The 23,263-nt window shown below is 39.4% G+C and overlaps 1 protein-coding gene across 1 annotated transcript in view; it reads left to right on the top strand.

Annotated features, from left to right (window-relative positions):
• Nucleotides 1-11,670, top strand: part of HOMER1 (homer scaffold protein 1) — a 106,451-nt gene extending 94,781 nt beyond the window's left edge. Inside the window, exons 7-9 of the mRNA XM_077816305.1 lie at nucleotides 269-379; nucleotides 2,204-2,284; nucleotides 11,482-11,670. Of these exons, the coding sequence (XP_077672431.1) occupies nucleotides 269-379; nucleotides 2,204-2,284; nucleotides 11,482-11,670 (381 nt within the window). The remainder of the gene's footprint in view (nucleotides 1-268; nucleotides 380-2,203; nucleotides 2,285-11,481) is intronic.
• Nucleotides 11,671-23,263: the final 11,593 nt, after the last annotated feature.

The following is a 23,263-nucleotide window of genomic DNA, read 5'->3' on the forward strand; positions in this document are numbered from 1 at the left end:
ATATTTTTCAGCTATCAGAGATTGCAACAAAATTTAAAATTTCAGAGGAGAGAAATATTATACAAACCATTGAGTAAAGAATTTTATACTAATGTTTTACAAAAATATTTTCAGCATTTTAATCCATATATATTTTCTAGAGTTAATAAGTATATTTCAACAGATGTATATTTCAGATGTAAGTGTTAATGCAAGGAGGCACTAGTACCTTGTAATTCTTCATGTTGTCACTAAATTCTATATTTATTGCTGACATTTATTTCTACAGGTGACTGAGCTGGAGTGTGTGAGCAGTCAAGCAAATGCAGTCCATACACATAAAACAGAATTAAACCAGACAATACAGGAATTAGAATCCACACTGAAGAAGAAAGAAGAGGTATTTGCTAATGTTGTTCATAACATTTTAAAGTGGCTTTAAAAATCATGTTATTTATGACAGTTTGTAATGTTAATCTTAAATCTGCTTGTGAGCACAGAGGTAATTTCTGTTTGGACTAAAGTAAGAAGAATCCATTTTTTAGCCTTTTTGAGGCTAATAATAAATTTTCTTAGATTGTGAATCACAACTATTGTTTGGATTTTAGTGTATCTGAGCCAAAAATCTGCATTTTTCTGTTCACTCTAAAGAAAGCATGTACTGAAGCATGCAGCATTTCTTCACAGCAGCAGTCAAAATGAAGCGCTGTGAATCCCATTTATAGACAAGCAATGTCAGTACAAGTATTTATTTTAAAAAGCAGCTATAAGCACTGCTTTCCTTTATTGGGGAAGTGAGTTCATGGTGAGAAACAAACCAATCTTTATGTGTTAAAATTATTTTAATATAGCTGCCCCTTTCTTCTAAATAAGCTCCACCCTCTACTCAGTGCTGCTTGTTGTGCCATCAGCCAGGGTCTGGGCCAGCAGCAGGAGGGTATGGGGAATTAGAGAAGCCACCTGTGCTGCCCCAAAGTGAAGCACCCACCCACCCCCAAAAGGGATAGCTACCTATATTGAAGTGGGAGGATAAGAGGGAGAAGGGAGCTGACTGTGGCGGGAATTGGCTTTTGTGGCTCCCCCATTATCAAAAATTCCAAGACAAGCAGTATATAGGAACATAGGCATTGCCATACTGGGTCAGACCAGTAGTCTACAACAGTGGCCAGCACCAGATGTTTAAGAGAAAGTGCAAGAAACCCTGACATCGGCAGTTATGGAATAACTTCGCAACAGGGCAAGTTTCTTCCTAACCCCTGTTAGAGATCAGCTTGTGCCTGAGATGTGGGGTTGTGTATTGGTTTCTTTTTTCCTGTTGTTTTTTAATCCTTACTATTGTAATTCTGTGTGCTCTTGTTGTTGCCGTGAACATCCAGTCCTCCTTTGATTCCTGCTAAGCTCTTGGCCTCAGTGATATCTTGTGGCAAATTGGTCAACAGCGTAATTGTGCATTGTGGGGGGAAATATTTATCAGTTTTAAAGCTGCTGCCTTTCAATTCCATTGACCAACTGCTTGTTCTTGTATCGTGAGAATGAGTGAACAGAAATGTCTGATCTAATCTCTATACCGTTCATTTTGTATACCTTTATCATCTTCATCCCCTCATACTTTCTCTAAACTAAAAACACCATTCTTATCAGTCTCTCTTCATATGGCAGTCAGTGGTCAGAACTTTGTGTTCAGGCAATTTCTGTTCCCTCTCTCTTGCTGCTGCTGGCTTCATCCCTTGCTAATGATATAGGAAGCAGCTCCCCACTGAAGTCTGGACTTCTCTTTTGAAAAGGAGTACATTGGTGTGCACTAAAATATTTTTTTTTTAAATAAATACAGACCAGGATTGAACTTCTAATTACCATGACCCTCAATTTTCCAGAAAAAATATTCCAGCCTTGCTGGGGTGGGAGATTAAGAGAAACTCCACAAAGCTTAAACTTTGATGGCAAATATGTTGTTTGAGTTGTTACACTTTTCAAGATGGAATTGCTCATTGTTGGCATATGAATATCTAACATACAGATCAATAAATTACAGAAGTTGCTGATTGCATACTATTGGGGGGGAGGGGCTTTGAACTCCACCCACAAGAAGTGTCAAGGTAAGCAGCTGCTCAGTGTCAGTTTTGGTATAATTGGAACGATTTGGCCTGGAAGAGAAAAAGTGGCTTATTTGCACTGAGTTAAGATCCGGTAATGTTGTTAAAGGGATTGTTTTTTCCTTCCTCAGGAAATAGAAAGATTGAAACAAGAAATTGATAATGCCAGAGAGCTTCAGGCACAGAGGGATGCTTTGACCCAGAAGCTCCAGGTAAGCATCAGTACAGTGTGTGTATATATGTGTATATGTATATGTGTATATATTTTATAGGAAGATGGGCAGTAGGCAGACGCTTATATTTATCATATGCACAGCTTATCTTTTCCTGGCTAGATTCACCCAAACTGGCAGAGAGAGGTGCAATTTATGCCTCCATGAACCAGTCTGGACCCCATGTCCTCCAGGGGGAATTCACACCAAATTGCCATTTGCCCTCCCTTGGGCCATTTGACCTAACTGCTCCATAGGGGAGCAGTTTTAAGTTGCAGCTGGAGCTCCACATAGAAGCTACTGTAGTGGAAGCTGCTTAGGAGATGCACCACATTAATGCATTCTCTGGCCACTTTCCTTCACTGGCCACTCTCTTCCCATTTTGAGCACTACTTGGCTTCTCTCAGGCCTTTCTGGCAGACCTGCTGCCATTGAGTGCCTTCATCAGGTTATTTAGAACACACGGGGATGAATCTAGATCAAATTGCAACTGTACTGTAATAAAATTTGATTTTAAAGTGTCCATTTATATAGTATCTCTTTATTCCTTGTTGGTTTGAATAACTTAACAATTCTTAACATTCTCTCAGGAGTCTCTAAACCCAGGATTTGGGTTGGGGGGTCTTACTGGGGTGTGTTTATTTTGTTTGTAAAAATTGTTTTTAGAGCTGAATGCCTCTGCAAATTGGAAATGGAACATGCAGCCTTTCATCTTTCAAAATCAGTTTAAATTTAGCCCCAATTTGAAAATTGTTAGTCTGACAATTCAGTAGTCCTGTGTAAAATGAATTGGTGACCTCAGTCTGTCCCTTTAACTGAAAACCATATGGCAGACTTGGCAGAAGCCCAAATGTAGTTGATGACTGAACTATTCTTTTATTTTGAGCAGAGATGGGCATTAACTAATACCCTGTGTTCAAACACCTCCAAAATTTAGGAGCTTTGAAATTCATATCTGAATTGTGTCTCTTGGGCCCACATCTAATTCCTAGAACAGGTCCCTACAGATCTAGATTTAAATGTGTAGACAGGGCAAGGAAGAGGCTTGCATTGCCTTTTTCTGTGTCTGTTAGAATCATAGAACCATAGGATTAGAAGGGACTGCAAGGATAATATAATCTATCCCCCTGCAAAGGTGCAGGATTTGTTGTGTCTAAACCATCCAAGACAGATGGCTATCCAGTCTCCTTTCTAAAACCTGCAGTGAAAGAGCTTCCCTACATAGTCTGTTCCATTGTCCTACTGTTCTTACAATTAGAACGTTTTTCCTGAGATTTAATCTAAATCTGCTATGCTGTAGTTTGAACCCATTTCCTATTGTCCTGCCCTCTGTGGCGCAAGAGAACAACTTTTCCATCTTTTTTATAGCAGCCTTTCAAGTATTTGGAGACTGCTATCATGTCCCTCTTAATCTTCTTTTTTTCAAACTAAACATACTTCAGCCCTTGCTCACATATGGCTTGCATTTCATCCCTTTGATCATCTTTGTCACTTGCCTCTGGATCCTTTCCAGTTTCTCTACATCCTTTTTATAAATTGGTGACTAAAATGGGACACTACTCTAGCTGAGGCCTAACCAGTGCCAAGCAGAGCAGTACTGTCACCTCCTGTGTCTTGCATGCTATGCATCTGTTAATGCAACCTAAAATTGCATTTGCTTTTTTTGCAACAGCATTGCTGACACACATTGATGTTGTGATCCACCACAACTCCCAGATCCTTCTCAGCAGTGCTGCTAGCAAGCCAGTTAGCCAGCCCCCCGCCCCCTTTTATATTTGTGCATTTGGTTTTTCTTTCCTGTAGCACTTTACATTTGTCTTTGTTGAATTTCATTTTGTTGTCTATAGCCCAGTTCTCCAATTTATCAAGATCCCTTTGAATTTTAGTTCTAGCCTCCAAAGTGTTGGCAACCCCCTCCCCAGCTTTGTGTCATCTGCAAACTTGATCAGCATGCTCTTTATACCTACATCCAGATCATTAATAAAGATGTTAAACAACACCAGATCCAGAACAGATCCCTGTGGAACCCCACTTAAGACCTCCCTCCAATCTTATATCATTCCCATGGGCCGCAGGTTGCCCACCACTGTTCTTCATCCTCCAGATATTCTCAAATCAAATGATTTATACATTGCTCTAGTAACTTCTCAGGTATCGAAGTCAGGCTGACTGGTCTATAGTTCATCAGCTCCTCCTTTCCCCCCTTTTTAAAGATGGGCACTATATTAGCCCTTCTCCAGTCTTCAGGGACCTCTCCTGTCATCTGTGAGTTTGCAGAAAGAAAAAAATAATAAAAATAGCCAATGGTGTCTGTAAAGTCCATAATCTGACTCTATATGGCTTGATAATTCCTGAATACAGCCATCTCTGACTAATTAAATTCATCCCCTGCCACATTTAGGATGCTGCCACATTTAGGACCCAGCCATTTTTGACCAAGGATCCCTTGTCTCCAAAACTCAGCCAGCCAAAGCACAATTGGAGTTGCAGCTAGCAAGGGATGTGAAAGGTAACAAGAAGGGTTTCTACAGGTATGTTAGAAACAAGAAGAAGGTCAGGGAAAGTGTGGAACCCTTACTAAATTGGGGAGGCAGTCTAGTGACAGAGGATGTGGAAAAAGCTGAAGTATTCAATGCTTGTTTTCCCTTCGTCTTCACAGCCAAGGTCAGCTCCCAGGCTGCTGCATTGGGCAGCACAGTATGAGGAGGTGGTGAACAGTCCTCAGTGGTGAAAGAACAGGTTAAGGACTATTTAGAAAAGCTGGACATGCACAAGTCCATGGGGCCGGATCTAATGCATCCAAAGGTGCTGAGGGAGTTGGCTGATGTGATTGTAGAGCCATTGACCATTATCTCAGAAAACTCGTGGCAGTCGGGGGAGGTCCCGGATGATAGGAAAAAGGCAAGTATAGTGCCCATCTTTAAAAAAGGGAAGAAGGAGAATTGGGAACTACAGACTTCAGTCCCTGGAAAAATCATGAAGCAGGTCCTCAAAGAATCCATTTTGAAGCACTTCGAGGAGAGGACGGTGATCAGGAACAGTCAACATGGATTCACCATGGGCAAGTCATGCCTTACCAACCTGAATGCCTTCTAGGATAAGATAAGTGGCTCTGTGGATATGGGGAAAGTGGTGGACGTGATATATCGTGACTTTAGCAAAGCTTTTGATACAATCTTCCACGGTATTCTTGCCAGCAAGTTAAACAGGTATGGATTGGATGAATGAACTATAAGATGGATAGAAAGCTGGCTAGGTCGTCGGGCTCAACGGGTAGTGATCAATGGCTTGATGTCTAGATGGCAGCCGGTATCAAGAGGAGTGCCCCAGGGGTCAGTCCTGGGGCCGGTTTTGTTCAACATCTTCGTTAATGATCTAGATGATGGGATGGATTGCACCCTCAGCAAGTTCGTGGATGACACTAAACTAGGGTGAGAGGTAGATACGCTGGAGAGTTGGGATAGGGTCCAGAGTGACCTAAATAAATTGGAGGATTGGACCAAAAGAAATCTGAGGTTCAACAAGGACAAGTGCAAAGTCCTGTACTTAGGACAGAAGAATCCCATGCACCGCTACAGGCTGGGGACCGACTGGCTAAGCGGCAGTTCTGAAGAAAAGGACCTGGGGATTACAGTGGACAAGAAGCTGGATATGAGTCAACAGTGTGCCCTTGTTGCCAAGAAGACTAACGGCATACTGGGCTGCATTAGTAGGAGCATTGCCAGCAGATCGAGGGAAGTGATTATTCCCCTCTATTCGGCACTGGTGAGGCGACAACTGGAGTACTGCATCCAGTTTTGGGTCCCCCACTACAGAAAGGATTTGGACAAATTGGAGAGAATCCAATAGAGGGCAACGAAAATGATTTGGGTGCTGGGGGACATGACTTATGAGAAGAGACTGAGGGAACTGGGCTTATTTAGTCTGCAGAAGAGAAGAGTGAGGAGGGATTTGATAGCAGCCTTCAGCTACCTGTAGGGGGGTTCCAAAGAGGATGGAGCTCGGCTGTTCTCAGTGGTGGCAGATGACAGAACAAGGAGCAATGGTCTCAAGTTGCAGTGGGGGGAGGTCTAGGTTGGATATTAGGAAAAAACATTTCACTAGGAGGGTGGTGAAGCACTGGAGTGGGTTAATTAGGGAGGTGGTGGAATCTCCATTCTTAAAGGTTTTTAAGGCCCGACTTGACAAAGCCCTGGCCGGGATGATTTAGCTGGGGTTGGTCCTGCTTTGATCAGCGGGTTGGACTAGTCTCTTCCAACCCTAATCTTGTATGATTCTATGAGGAGTCAGTCCTGGGTCTGGTATTATTCAATATTTTTATTAATGACAGATAATGGAGTGGAGAATGTGCTTATGACATTTGGAGATGACACCAATCTGGAAGGGTTGCAAGCACTTTGAAGACAGGATTAGAATTCAAAATGACCTTGACACATTAGAGAATTAGTCTGAAATCAACAAGATGAAATTCAAAACAAACAAGTGCAGTGGTGGGCAACCTGCCGCATGTGGCTCATCAGGGTAATCCAGTGGCGGGCCGTGAGATACTTTGTTTACATTGACTGTCCACAGGCACGGGCAGCCCCCTGAGCGCTGCAAGTTTCATCACTGTAAAGTGGCAGTGTAGCCAGTGCACCAGCCCTGGGAGCCGCGCTCCCAGCACTGGTACTTACGCCCCTTGTGGGGGTGGTTTTTTACAGCGCTGGGAGAGCTCTCCCAGCGCTGGTGCTGCGACTACACAGCCAACAAAGCCTTAACATTGCTAGTGAAGGCGCACCCTTAGGTTAGATATTAGGAGGAAAAGCTTTAACGATGTAGCTCTGTTCTGGAATAGACTTCGAAGGGAGATTGTGGAATCTCCATCTTTGGAAGTTTTTAAGAACAAGTTGGACAAACATCTGCCAGGGATGGTCTAGGTTTACTTGATCCTGCCTCAGCAAAGGGGTTTAGACTTGGTGACTTCTCAAGGTCCCTTCCAGCCCTTCATTTCTGTGATTCTCTGATCTATCTTCTGTTTTCAGATCTCATCTAAAAACAGATGTTTTCTCCTTTCTGCATAACTCTCATTTCATTTCTCTCCTCTCTCTCTGTTTTATTATTTTCAATTTGATGTATTGTGTACCTCTAAAATGTTTTGAAATACAGCTTGTATAAAAAAGGTTATACAAAATAAAGTATATCACGTTGTACTGCATATCAACTAGATAAAAATCTATTGATGAACAGGAATGAAACAGAGAGTAATCCATTACTGGTAAGAACTCCAATGGGTAACAGTATCAAGTAAGCTATCACAGTGGAGGGGTAAGTATTAGGAGCCTTGTTAGTTAATATTTTCATTAATAATGTAGAGAAAGCATACACAATCAGCCATGATCACATAAGCTCACAATAAGTAAGTATTCCTTTATTAGAATAGCAGATTCATAAATATAGCTTTTACTCAAAACATGTATATTTAATTCTGATCTGTTTACTACATACCTTGCACAAGACCCACAGGACTTTATTATCATGTAAACAACAAACACTATTTGTTGTGTGACATTTTTATTCGAAATGAAAAATATATTATAAAAAAATTAAGCACAATACCATTATAGGAGGAGCTCAAAAACACAGGAGAGAATACAGCTGCAAATGGACCTGGAGAGATCAGAAGAGTGAGTTGATTATAACAAGATGAGATTCATTACTAATAAAGTTAAATCTCATACCTACAGATAGGAACGGAGAGACATAGCTATCTGGAAGGCAACAAGTGTGAGAAAGACCTAGTTGTAATAGTAGATACTAAACTAACTATGAACTTGCAAAAAGAAAAGGAGTACTTGTGGCACCTTAGAGACTAACAAATTTATTTGAGCATAAGCTTTCATGAGCTACAGCTCACTTCAGTATCTTATTTACGGTCAAATAAATTGGTTAGTCTCTAAGGTGCCACAAGTACTCCTTTTCTTTTTGTGGATACAGACTAACATAGCTGCTACTCTGAAACCTATGAACTTGCAGGGCAATACCTGGGCCAAAAATGCTAGTGCTATTCTTGGGGGTGTATATATAGGAAGGTTGTATGTAAAGCTAGGGAGATAACATTTTCCATAACCCTTCTGCAACAGGAGCTGGAATATTGCATGCAATTCTGTTTCCTGCAGGTTAGTAAGTATACTAAATACAAAGAAGGAAAACAAAAATTATGCAAGAATTGGAGGAAAATATATATGAGGAAATATTTGGGGAGCTAATTGTATATAGTTTAGAAAAGAGAAGACAAGAAAGGGACATAAATACAGTCTGTAAGTACCCACAAGATAATTTAAATGAAAGAAAGAAAGTATTCATATTCTAAGAAGATATTGGGACAAGGAACAAGGACACAGTAAGGAAAGGAATGTTTATGCTAGATATTAGATAAAAATTCCTAACTTTTTAAGAGCAATTGGACAGTGGACTAGACTGAGGAAGGTGTTCAATATTAGATATAGGCAAATCAGCCATTATTTAGACCTGGATGATGTACATATTCAGGGGTACTAATATTTAGATGATATTCACACATCCATCTATATGAATATCATTAGAAATTAAAAATGTTCTAGTACATCCTCTTGCCCTCCCTGCTTACAGCATTTTAAGATCTTGGGGTTAAGGAAGACACCCCACTGCATGTAGCATTGGGAAATGGAGAAGGGGCTCTGCCAGGAGGTCAGAAAAAGAAGAGGAGAAAGAGCAGCAATCAGTTCTGCTTTGGAAAGAAGAAATAGACATTGTGCAGCTAAGAAAATTTTAAAGAGTTACACTTTCTTTTTAGGCATATGTCACTGATGATCTGGACAAAGGGGGCCTGATTCTTTACTGCATTGCATTTGTGTAATCATTTATGTGTAATTTGGTACAATTTTACACACTTCACAGTACAGCTGTAAACACGAAAGAGCAGGGCAATAGAATTTAGCACAGGTATGGATTCAAAGATGGACAATTGGTCTGTTTTGTTATGGCAATTCTTACATACCTAGTAATAATAGGAGCCTATAAAGCAATGCGAAGTGTTCCACCCAATGCCATTCAGTAAAAATAAATCTTTTTCAGTCAATTCTCCCTTCTAAGTACTTCCAGAACTATCGTATTCAGTTATAAATGGCCTAAAGCACTCTGCTGTGGACTCCGAGAGCAAGGGGAAAGTCCTACTCATAGGGTTTTGTACAAGACACAGTAATCAAAACCCAGTGATTTGTTAAGATTTTTGAACACACATCTGTTTACAAATGAAAAGCAAGCACAGGGTTCCAGTTTAACTTTAATGTAACCCATGACCACATGCTCACCTAGGGTGGGTTGCAGTGCATTCATGTAAGTGTGGTTTTAAGCCTCCTTTGTGATTCCCTGATCCTGTGGCTTTCTGGCCCACATGCTCCAGGGCTGTTCTTTGGGCCTTGAGGGGCTTTCGCCACATCAACTTTCCCCCAGTTTCAGCCTGTGACCAGTTGTCAAGAGGTGGGATGGTGTAGGAGCTAATACAGTTATCTGTACCACACAAGGATTTCCCTGTGCAGTGAGAAACTGATTACATTGACTTTAGGGTAGCTTTGAGCCACTAGGTGAGCATAAAGCTGCCCCATCATAAATGGGTTCTTATTGTCCTTGTCCAGCTCCCACTGATATGGCTGGGCCCATGTCAATGGAAAACATTAGTACAGTCATTAGGTTAAGTAGTTGCGGGGGTAATGGTAACAGGCAGTGCAGAGGGGAGGTGGTCAATGCAGGCAGCTGCAGGGGAGAGAAGGACACACAGAAGGAGAAAAAGTCACCACTGTAAATTGACCCATTCTCAAAGTGCTTTTCAGCAGCAGCTTGAAACCAGTCATCATAAAACCTAATATTGGAACTATTAAATGTTTCAAATTTAATTTGATAAAATGCGACTGAGTTGAAAGTGACTGTTCTGTCACAGAGTTCTACTGAAAGGGCAGCTGGGTTTCTGGGAGAAGGGAGAAACGGGAAAGTCCAAGTAGCCCACAAAATGATGAAAAAATGTTTATAAATAAATATATAAATAATGTTTCTTGTCTGTTTCCTGAAAACTGTTTTTCATTGTAGACGGTATATTATATAAACCCTCCCCATGCAGTTTTTAAATAGTTGAAATTTAAAATTGAGACATACTCAAATAACAATAATCTACACCAGACACAAATGAGGCTCATGTTGATAACTTGTCAGGAGCCCAAGGGCAGCATGCAATTTGCATAAAATGGAGCTTATTATAGCTGCCCTCCTCTTTAATACGTGACCCACAGAGATTAGAGGTCCAAGCATACAGTTCTGCATCTTGATCCAATAGCCTAGATTTGAGCAGCATCATGTTCTGTGGCCTATAGCAACTGTGGGCTGCTCCTCTGCCTTAAAGATGAGAAAAGACATTTGCCATGGTGTAATTCCCCTTGAGCTGCATTTGACATGCAGGCACATTGTCTCCCCTCCTACCCACTGTTATATTGGAACAGCTTCTATGTATGGCAGCTCAGAAACTCTACTCACATAGCACCCAGGAACAGAGATAAGCTCTGAAACGTATATTTCAGTAAAATAAAAGACGTAATTAGTATTTTGTTATTGTTTATACATTCTTACAGTTACCTTGACCTTGATATTAGTCTTACTCTATATAGGTCAGTGTGTAGTATGAAATAGCATATACAGTGGGTTTATAGTGGGATACTATTCAATCACATATGAAGTAATGTCTAAGATATAAGATCATTCTTTTTATTTAGTGGGGAGTGTGTCCTATGTATTCTACAATGGAGAATGGCTAAGATTAAAATAATCCCTTGAGAAGCCACTTTTAGTAAGTGGCATATTTATATATCTGAAACAATAGCAAATTTACTTCAGTTAATGTCTTGCATTCAATATGGCACTCAGTGGCTATATAATTTTATCACTCCATTCCAAATGTCCTCTCCCTTGGATGTTTTACTGAGAAGATAAAAGAAAGATAGTGTTTTTTCAAACTCCTCATTGTCCTTTTACAAAAAACTGGTTTTTTAGTTAGCTGTAACTGAAAGATTGCAAATAATTTAATTGTGGTCTTTTAAACATATTACCTAAGACATACATGAATGACAGCAGAAAGAGAAAACTACATTCTATTTATAAACAGTACATTAACATATTACATGTTTTCTCTGAAGGAAGTAGAAATTCGAAACAAGGACCTGGAAGGGCAGCTGTCTGACCTAGAGCAACGTCTGGAGAAAAGTCAGAATGAACAAGAAGCTTTTCGCAATAACTTGAAGACACTTTTAGAAATTCTTGATGGAAAAATCTTTGAACTAACAGAATTACGAGATAACCTGGCCAAGCTAATAGAATGCAGCTAAAGAAATGGGATTTCAGTGCCAATCATCTTAAAGATGCACTGTCTCTCTTCATAGGACTTTGTTGGGCTCTGCATCAAAGTTGCACAAAATTAGAAAAATGCTCCTCCAAGAGGGCCTATTTTAAATTTGAATAGTATATTTCAATGTAAAATTTAGAAATCATCTTGTAGCTAGTTGAAAAAGAAAACACTTGAATTACAAATTACCTCCATGTATATTATTGGCCATAAATAACTTGAAGAAAGATATTAACAGTAATTGAATGCAATGATTTTCTGATTATTAGCCAGTGGAAGAATTAGCAGTGTCCCAGGTCACATCCCCTTTTTGTGTTAGACACAATGTAGATTATCTGCTTTTTTTTATTTAAGATATCTAATTGATGTGTTTTGTGCAAAAACTTAGTGATGACAGCCCTGTCTTTTGTTGTAATCTTAATAATTTCTCAGGATACTTTGCACTGTTGAGAAACAGTGCCATTACCAATTAATTCTTGCCAGGAGTGAGAGAGAATTGCATCTTTAATTGAAACATAGTTAATAGAACTGCTTGTATAGAGTTCTTCCTTTTTTTTATACTGGAAGATACTGTATTTCTTTATGAAGTTCACTCTGGTGTTCTATAATATTGTCCAGTGTATGGTTTACTTTCCATATTATTTCCATGTATTTACAATGAGATCCTGTCTCCCATTTTATTATACATTTTAAAGTCAACCAATGAAGGCAGGTGAGTTCCTCAGAAAAAAATACTTTTAAATTTAAAATTTGACATGCACAGATAAATATAGGTAGCCAGTCATTTATTGTCTGGCCTTATTAAACATCAAATATAATTAGAATGTGCAGTTACTTGAAGATGTTTTATTAGCCTATTTTGCAAGAAATCTTTTCTGAATGATCAGTGCATTTCAGTTTTGTGTAATAATGCCTAGTGGAGAACACTGTTTATTGATCATGTTAGGGATATAGAGCTATTACCAGGGGATTACCTTTGCATTGAACCTGCCCAGCCAAGAGAAATGTTTCTAGAAGCTGTGTAGTCATAGCAAATTGAAATGGAGACATGTTTTCTCTGTATAGTTCTTCACACCACATTTTATCGAAACCACGCCAGGCAACTGAACTGTTACATAGTTGTTTAAAAAGAGGAATTGAATTCACTTATCCTCAGTGAATGGGTTTTAAAGTTGTTTTGATGTAATTTTAACAGACTTTTGGCAAACATGCATTTCTCTATATAATATATTGATTTTAAGAAAAGTAATTGAAAGGTAAGCCAAGTGTCATATGTTTGCTTATTGAATGGGAAGTGCATCAAAGTATGTTGTTGCCATAAATTGCCTGCAATGTTGGAGAGGGTTTTTTTAAAAAAAATGTATGAATGGGTATCAGACTCAAGAGTCTCAAGATGCACTGAGTTTTTGTTTGTGCCCAAAATTAATTTGAATGTTAAATACAAAATCCAGATGATTACTAAATTTGTATAACAGACAATTTTCTCCACTTTTACAGAGCGCTATTCAAAACTAGAAAATGTAGGTCTGGTTTGTGTGTGTGTACTGTATGTATAATACACGCATTCTAATTTACATTAGAAAGAGAGAAAATACATGGTTTGTTTATAAAATATCATTTTTTCTTTACAAGTGATTTATCAGGTTCCCCTGACAAGTCAGGAGAACAGTTAAGTTCAAATACTAAACCATCATATATTATATCGTATGTACTGTACACACCATTTACATTTCCTCCATATTTTTAGGGTATTTTCTCACCTATTTTATTTATTAAGAGGGGAAAAATAACTTAGTTCAGTGTGCATATGGCTGAAAGCTTGCTGTGGAGAGTTACATATTTTTTTATTTGGTGGATGTTAAATGATGATGATATGGGTAACTTCATCAGGTGAGCAGAAATCACCAGGTTTTAATTTATATTAAGCTATTTGGGCCTGATTCTCTTGTGATTTACACCAGTCTAAATCAGAAGAATCTTCAGTGATGTCAATGGAGTTACTCTGGTTAAAACTGGTTTATGTGCCTGGAGAATCAAGGCCATTAAAACTGGATGGGCTTAATTAGGAGGAAGTAAAAGGTGAAACAATAGCAAGTTGATAGGATAATAAATGTGATATTATTTTAAATTATATTATCAGAATTTTTTAAAATGTCATCCTTTACATGTGGGAAAATAACTTACAAAAATATTTCCACTTACTTTTTTGTATATGTGTGTTACATGAGTATTTTTATGTATACATACATACACATATGTATATATAGTACATGGAAAAAATTTAGATGTGCACATTTTTAATATTTTCCTAGTGAAATGAAATTTAAAATTGGAAAATAATATTTGAAAATTTCTTTTCTCATGAAGTAGAGATGCTTGATTTCATTTTTTAAAATAATGCAATCTATTGAGGGCTGCACCTTTGAATTCCCAAAATAGTCGTCAAACATGGATATGGGATAAGGTGGACATAAGTGCACATATAAATAAAATCTTATTGTAAGAATATTTTAAATGTTCATTTTCAGTAGGTGAGTGTATAGAAATTGTAATCTAAAGTTCATAATTAGGTGGTGATACCTACTGTAGCCGCTCCACTTCTGTATTAAGATATTTGAAACATTAATTTTTCCCCAGAGACAGGTATTATACATTGTATCTAACTTTAGATAAAACTGTGGGAATATGTATGCCAGAAAACAATGTTGGGTACTGTAGCCTGAAAATGCGAACAAGAACCTACACAGGAGAGGAGAGCAATCACATTGTGTATAACTTGTTATATGACAACTATGGAGTCTTGTTTAAAAAAAAAATGGAAAAAAAACCCCAACAAGAAAAAGAAAAAAATATATAATTTTTATTTTGAAATACACTTGCTGTTCTCTGGAGAATGTACTTTTTCTCTTTATTTTTTTCTTAAAACTTTTTCAAGTATTAAAAAGTGTGCAAGTGATGGCAGCAGTTACCTTAATCCTTCAGGTGCTACTGGATTTTGCATTGGCGTGTCATGTTGTGAAATCCTGACTTTGACATAAAAGGTTTTATAAGTACATCCCCGTCTGGAAAGTTAGTTTTTGGAGTGTCTCTCTCGTAATCCGTATGCCGGAATGATCCCGAAGTTGTATTCTTCTGTACTGACGTATTAAAATCTGTCAGCTGTAATATAGGCCATGATTTCCTGCTCTCAGCAAACTTCCAAGAAAACTGGAAAGGAAAACAAAAATAATTCATCAACAGTGGACTTTACATGGTACAGGGAAGGATACGGAATAATTAATTGTTATAAAATCTCAAAGAAGCACGCATTTCAGGTAAGAAGTAGTTTAGAGTAGTGAATACACAGATATAATTGAAACTGAATGCAAGGAAGTGGTGGTTGTGACTAATATTGTGATGGTGGCATTTGGAGAAGATAATTCTTTTTTTAATAAAGTAAATTTTTAATAAGAAAAGAGAGTGGATAAGAATGCATCAACTGAGGGAAAATATTTTTGGTTTTCCTCCTTCAGTTGCCAGCCATGGAAAGTTTTCTTTTTTCACGCCTTTTCCTTCTCCAGCCTATCAATTAAGGGTTAAATCTAGGTTTAACTTGAGTAAATGGGTGAACCTCGGTTGGTTCCATCCTCATGTTCTCTGTTTCTGTGCTGAAGAGGCTATTGAACAATGTCCTTCCTGTATGCATCATATTCTTTGAGGGAGGTAGTTACAGAGTCAAATGCAAAATCTGCATCAGGCTGTTGTCACAAATTCAGGGTGGGAGGCAAAGGAGAAAAAGGCTGAAATCCTTCCTGGTCATTCTCTATCTTGCAAAGTCTGGCCCATTAGCATTAAGAATATATTGACTACTTTACTTGTCATTACCTTAGAATAGGGCCAAACGTCAATCTGATTAAAGTACAGCTCTGAACGTTGAGGAGTAATTTTAAAAAAATCAAGCCCACTTGGGCTAGAGGCGTATGCACTCTCAGTAACTGATTATGCCAATTAGACACGCAATTATGCACTTGTTTTCTCTAAACAGGGCTCTGGATTGTGCAAAGCAATGTTCTGATTGGTTGGTTGAGCTTTTTCTGACGATAATACATCCATGCACCAACTCTCAATGGTACAAAGCTGGGACTTCATCGCTGAATAATATTTTAAAAATTCCTAGTCCTGCTTAATAAAACGAACCCCTGGATTTACTGAATTAACATCAGAGTTTAATTTGACCCACTATGTTAAATACAAGATAGTGAGTAGAGTCTGTGGGCTAGATCTTGGCTCCTAATTCAGCTACTTTCCACTGCTCTGGCAGTGTAAAGGAACTGGTAAGCTGGCATAATTGTCTACATGGGGAGTCCACATGTGTAGGGCAATCCATAGGTGGAATAGTGGTTCCTGTGCTCCTCACTCTGCTCAAGTCTTGGCATAAAGCAAAGGAGACTGGGGAACCAATATGTCCTAGCTGCCAGAATGACCCTTTGGGATATGGGCAGCCAGCCCTGGGATCAGGAGAACATATATGTGATTTAAAGCTACATTTGCAGTTCATGGTCCAATCTTGAATAAAGATGAGCTCGGGTAGACCAGTATATCTGGATCTTGATGTTATTTTAGATCATTTAGTTTATGGAGACAGAAAAAAGCACAGATTTAAAAAATATTTTAGAATGTAAAAGAATCCTGAGAGCTTTCTCATAGAGAATCTGTCACATGACACAGCTTAGAAATTGACATTTCATAGCTTTCAAGGCAGGATATACAACTTCTGAAGTGGAGATCTGCAACAGCAGGTTCATGAAAAAGGCACCGCTTTCCAAATTCCTCATGCCACTCTAACTTTGTGTGCATCCAAACTAGCTGGAGAAACTCACTGCAAAAGGGTGTGCCAAGAGGAAGAGTCATACAGCCAGGGATCCCAAGAGCAGTATCAAACATACTTCAGTATGGAATATATTTTATAAATACATTGAGAACCCTGGTACCCGCAAACCCCATTTTCTCATGGCTTTCTGCCTCCACAAATTCAGAAAGTATTTTGGTGGTGGTCTTGCCATTCACAGTCTCTAAATACTCTCTGCTATTTTGGTGTCACAGCAGCTGTGGGCCACCCATGTCTCACACCATTAGCATGACAGAAGATTGCTTTTTAATTGATTCATTTTTTCCCTTCCCTTACATTTTTGGGTAGTTTAAGATGATCCACTGGCAGAAACCTCCTCCAGTTGTTTATCAAGGATTTTCAATACCTGTCAAGCACTGCTTCCACTACGCACAAAACGATAGACCAACAACCTGAATATTTTAGTGGAAAAGAACTTGCACTTCTGTGAATGTGGGAATTTTTGATAAGGAACAAATTCTTCCTGTAGGTCAGGTAGCATCAGCCTCCTCAGAAGCTAATGCAGAGGTTCCAGAACCTTCACAAATGAAGGACACACCGAGATGTTGAGAGAAGAAATAGAGCCACAATTAACAGGTAAGATTTAAAAAAAATCTAGTCTTAACAAAGTATCTGTCACTGGATGGGAAATCAAATTTTCCTTGACAGGATTTAGGGCCATTTAGAGGTTAATGTGCTTCCCCCCTCCCCCCCCCACCCCCCCAAATTTGGACTAGACCCTTTCAGATCCCCAGATAAGAGAAATATCTTGGAGGGAAAAATCCTCCTGATATCCCTGCCTAGTAAGAGGATATTATATCCTCCAACCAGCAGATGTAGATGCAAAGAAACCAAGCCCCTCCCCCACCACAAACACACAGCACATCCATCCGCTATGCAGGTCTGGCTGTCTGAATATGCTGTCCTTTTCTTGTCTCCAGCAGCTGCTCTTCTGGGTTGCCTCTAAAACTTTGGTTTTGTGTTACTTTTTTTTGTAGGCATCTGTTTCTAGTTCTATGTTAGCTCCCCAGAGGTGGTTTTTGTATATGTCAGTCCCCTCGTTCTGCTCTTGTGTGTTTTGTATATACATATACATATACGTGCAGCCACAGAAAAAAATTGAGAGAGACCAGGAGGGAGAATTTTGTTCACCAGCAACTAAAAGGGAGAAGCAGAATTGGCAGCCAGGACTCAACCTAGGCAAATTTCTCTTCCCACGGCATATTTTATTGCACCCTTTAAAAAGTAGTAAATAACCACATAGACGTCTTTGTTCTATCATTTCTGCATCACACTATTACATAAAAACTTCTTAAAATTTTACTTTATCGCCCTTGTATTTGTTTTTTCTTTCTCACTTTGTTTTTTTCTATGCCTTTTTCAGTCTGTTTTACTCAGAGAGGATTGATTTTCATCACTGATTTTAATCAGGATTTAAATAATTGATTTTAATCTTGTTGTGCATTTTTAATTTTAGTTATTTTCCTAACGAGAGGTTGATTCCCACTGGTAGGTAACCAGTAAAAAAAGGTTGATTTGCAACTGAATATACCCTTCACACTAAAATTGGGGGTTTTTTTTAACTAACCAGGAGGATATAGTGTGTCTATATACATTTATGGAAGCAGTTATAGGGCTTAATTTATATTTATTCAGATTCTTAATTTTTACATGTTTATTCTTAGAAAAAATGGTGAATAATGCATTTATTTACTAGCTAATCATGTTTTACTCATGATTTGTGTATTTGGATGAAAATTAGAATTCAATTAAAATTTTCATAAAATCTTTAAAAAAAAAGAAAAGTACTTTTTATTTGGTACGTAAGAAAAACCGTTTATCCAAACATGTTTTGCATTGAAACTGACTTATTACCTGACCTATGTTGTTTAATATCTTTTATTAGACCAACTTCTGTTCGTGGAAGGGACAAGCTTTTGAGCTACACAGAGATGCAGAGTTCTGTGTAGGTCAAAAGTTTGTCCCTTCCACTAACAGAAGCTGGTTCAATAAAAGATATTACCTCACCCACCTTGTCACTGTCGTATCCTGGGACCAACACAGCTAAGACACTGCAAACAATTACTAAACAAGCTAAGTATTATATGTAGTTAGTGAACTGAACTGATTGTTTCTGGTCGCCATGTCCTTCAAGATTTTAGAATTAGCAGATCTCATTGTCTCAGAGCTAGTTGTTGCTGTTGATAGATTGCAAGAAGAAAATAAGCTTTCCTGCTTTTTCAGTTCCCAGTAAGTTTATTAACTTTGACTGAACTAGTTATTGAGCTGAACTAGTTGAGTAAACTCAATGAAGAAAATATTCTCCCTGCACCTTTACAAGAGGCTTTGCTGTCAAAAGCTGGTTTAGCAGTTCAGCAGACTCTGCTTCCAGGTGATTAACCAGTAACTTCCAGCAGTTCAGTAGCTTGACTTTCTTGAAAACTTTGGCAGCAAACATAACGCTTGAATGGTATTATTTATTTAATCTAAATCATTTTAATAATTATAGTAAGTTTAGGCTTCAACATGGGTTGCGTTTTTTAAAAAATGTATTAAATAAATCTAATCTGAATTTAAAAATCTGATTTTTATCCATGCAGCCTTCAGTATGGTTCTGTATTGTGTGATAATTGTTCCTTTCTTTTCTTTCCCCACATCTTTCTTTCCTTTTGTTCTGTCTCTCCTTCCTTCAAGTTTTCACACTCTCCCTCTCTTCTCCTTTGCACTCTTTGGTGTTCCCTGATCCTAATTTCTGTACTCTCCCCTTTCTCTCTCATGTACAGGTTCATGCTCTTCCCCCCACCCCGCCCCACCCAAATAGTCTCCTCACTCAGGCTTTTTGCCTCCTTGCTTTGCTCTTCACTTTCTCCTTCTAGACCTCTCCCTAGACTCACCTCTTCGCTCCCTCACCAATCCCTCCATAGTGTCATTCCAAAGGCTCTTCTTATCCACCCTCATACTCTCCCTTCCCCAGGCTGTATTAATCCTTTTCTCCTCTCTTCCTCCTGGTGTTTCCATTCACTTCCTTTTCCCAGTGCTGTCCTCTTCGGATAGCAAAGGAGTGGGGAACAGACCTGACTCATTTTTTACTTATCCGGCAAAGTTGGGAAGAACATCACCCCTATGAGAGAAAGTTAGTGAGAACATACCCCCACCCTGATAGTATTTATGGCTCTGTGAACTCCTGGGTTAGTCTTCTGATAGCCTGATGGATAGTCTAGGCTAGTAGATAGGCAGAGGTGATTGGAAAAGAGAATTTCCATTCCATGGAAAATTCTAACATTGGTTTTTGTTCCAAATTGGAAGAAAAAGTCAAAACTTCACAGAAAGTTAAAGTAAAAAAAAAAAAAAAAATCAAGCCAGGATCATTGAAACAGGATGTCAAATCATTCTGAAGATTGTATTTATAGATTACATTTGTTTCAAAGTTAGTATTTTATTAAGTAAAATGTTGACATTAAACAAGTCAAAGCTATTTACTTTTCAAAGTTTCATTAAATGATCCCCTGAACTGTTTTGATTTCTACAAAATTATTTTCTAGTGGAAATCTTTTGTCAAGAAGTTTGATCTATGCTAGTTGTGGACTCAGTGATAGTTATAAGCACATCCGGCCTCATCAACTTCACTTACTCTTGTATTGCCATTGTTGGCTATGAGTATATGAGGTCTGCATCTAGGGAATCCTAAACTCCCAAAGCTTTAATATCACAATGTCTCAGAACAGTGGTTAGTGTCCTCTCTGACATTTAGTTTATCTATCCAGGGTCTGAGTCTCATTCAGATGTCAGATTATTTACAGTAAGTGTGAAAAAATTATATTGATCCTGAAAGTGATGTTTGACCTTGATGGGATTCCTGGAATGAGCCAGGAAGCCCAGAGTGGAGTTGAGCACCGGCTAACACATGACTGGCATGGCAGGAAAGGAACATTTTATTCTAGCTACAACATGAGTGGGTTAGAGAGCAGGCATGTGAAACTGCTGGAGCAGTGCAGATAAAGGTGTGGAGGTTTCAGCCGTGGTAGTCTGTATCTGCAAAAAGAACAGGAGTACTTGTGGCACCTTAGAGACTAACACATTTATTTGAGCATAAGCTTTCGTGAGCTACAGCTCACTTCATCGGATGCATGCAGTGGAAAATAAAGTGGGGAGATTTTATACACACAGAGGACATGAAATAATGGGAGTTACCATACAGACTATAACAAGAGTGATCAGGCAAGGTGAGCTATTACTAGCAGGAGTACCAAAAGGACTGAAGGTAAAAAATCCATTACAATTACATACCACACAGACTATGCTGACAGCTTGTGCCACACGCTCTCAAAGAAACTGCGGAAACACCTGATCAACATCCTCAACAGCAAACAGGGAAAGATTAAGAATGAGCTCTCAAAAATGGATACTCTCATAAAAAAAACAACCTTCCACACAAACTTCCTCGTGGCTGGACTTTACAAAAACTAGACAAGCCAATAACAACACACATTTTGCTTCTCTACAAAAGAAAAAGGACACTAAACTACTACATGCCACAAGGGGCCACAACAGTGGTTCCCTTAACCCACTCAGCAATATTGTTAATCGATCCAGCTATACTCTTAGCCCAGCAGAAGAATCTGTCCTATCTCAGGGCCTCTCCTTCTGCCCCTCCACCCCCATGAACATGACACAGTTCTGTGGTGACCTAGAATCCTACTTTTGACATCTCCGACTCAAGGAATATTTCCAACACGCCTCTGAACAACATACTAACTCAGACACCTTCCTACCAACACTACAAAAAGAAGGATTCTGGGTGGACTCCTGAAGATCGAAACAACAGACTGGATTTCTACATAGAGTGCTTCCACCGACGTGCACGGGCTGAAATTGTGGAAAAGCAGCATCACTTGCCCCATAACCTCAGCCGTGCAGAACACAATGCCACCTACAGCCTCAGAAACAACTCTGACATCATAATCAAAAAGGCTGACAAAGGAGGTGCTGTCGTCATGAATCGGAATATGAACAAGAGGCTGCTAGGCTGCTCTCCAACACCACTTTCTACAAGCTATTACCCTCTGATCCCACTGAGGGTTACCAAAAGAAACTACACCATCTGCTCAAGAAACTCTCTGAAAAAGCACAAGAACAAATCCGCACAGACACACCTCTAGATCCCCGACCAGGGGTATTCTATCTGCTATCCAAGATCCATAAACCTGGAAATCCTGGATGCCCCATCATCTCAGGCATTGGCACCCTGGCAGCAGGATTGTCTGGCTATGTAGACTCCCTCCTCAGGCCCTATGCTACCAGCACTCCCAGCTACCTTCGAGACACCACAATCCATCAGTGATCTTCCTGAAAACACCATCCTACCCACTATGGATGTAGAAGCCCTCTACACCTACCTTCCACACACAGATGGACTACAAGCGGTCAGGAATAATATCCCGGCAAACCTGGTGGCTGAACTTTGTGACTTTGTCCTCACCCATAACTATTTCACATTTGGGGACAATATATACCTTCAAACCAGCAGCACTGCTATGGGTACCCACATGGCCCCACAGTATGCCAACATTTTTATGGTTGACTTAGAACAACGCTTCCTCAGCTCTTGTCCCCTAATGCCCCTACTCTACTTGCTACATTGATGACATCTTCATCTGGACTCATGGAAAAGAAGCCCTTGAGGAATTCCACCATGATTTCAACAATTTCCATCCTACCATCAACCTCAGCCTGGACCACTCCACACAAGAGATCCACTTCCTGGACACTATGGTGCTAATAAGCGATGGTCACATAAACACCACCCTATACCGGAAACCTACTGACTGCTATACTTACCTACATGCCTCCAGCTTTCATCCAGACCACACCACACAATCCATTGTCTACAGCCAAGCTCTACGATACAAGCGCATTTGCTCCAACCCCTCAGACAGAGACAAACACCTACAAGATCTCTATCAAGCGTTCTTAAAACTACAGTACCCACCTGCTGATGTGAAGAAACAGATTGATAGAGCCAGAAGAGTACCCAGAAGTCACCTACTACAGGACAGGCCCAACAAAGAAAATAACAGCACGCCACTAGCCATCACCTTCAGCCCCCAACTAAAACCTCTCCAATGCATCATCAAGGATCTACAACCTATCCTGAAAGACGACCCATCACTCTCACAGATCTTGGGAGGCAGGCCAGTCCTTGCTTACAGACAGCCGCCCAACCTGAAGCAAATACCAGCAGCCACACACCAAACACACAAACCCAGGAACCTATCCTTGCAACAAAGCCCTTGAACAGTTGCCAACTGTGTCCACATATCTATTCAGGGGACACCATGCATCTGATGAAGTGAGCTGTAGTTCATGGAAGTTTATGCTCAAATAAATTTGTTAGTCTCTAAGGTGCCACAAGTACTCCTTTTCTTTTTAAAGGTGTGGAGGAGAGTGTTGGCAGTTGGGATGGAAAAGGTGATGCAGAATTGGACAAGTTGTAGAAAATGAGACAGGATTCAATGAGAATCTAGGTGGGAGAGGAGGACAGGAAGGCATCTCAGCAACCAAAAACACATTTTACCTGCAGTCCTCCACCATAGAACAGTGGACAGAAGCTTGCCCTCTTAGAGCATTGTGCTGAGCAGAGAAACAAGTGTATTGTAAGCAGAAAGCTGAAGCTTTAGTGGACAGGAACTGCAGCGCAACCACATGATCA

Source organism: Eretmochelys imbricata, chromosome 5, assembly GCF_965152235.1.
Source record: "Eretmochelys imbricata isolate rEreImb1 chromosome 5, rEreImb1.hap1, whole genome shotgun sequence".
NCBI lineage: Eukaryota > Metazoa > Chordata > Testudines > Cheloniidae > Eretmochelys > Eretmochelys imbricata.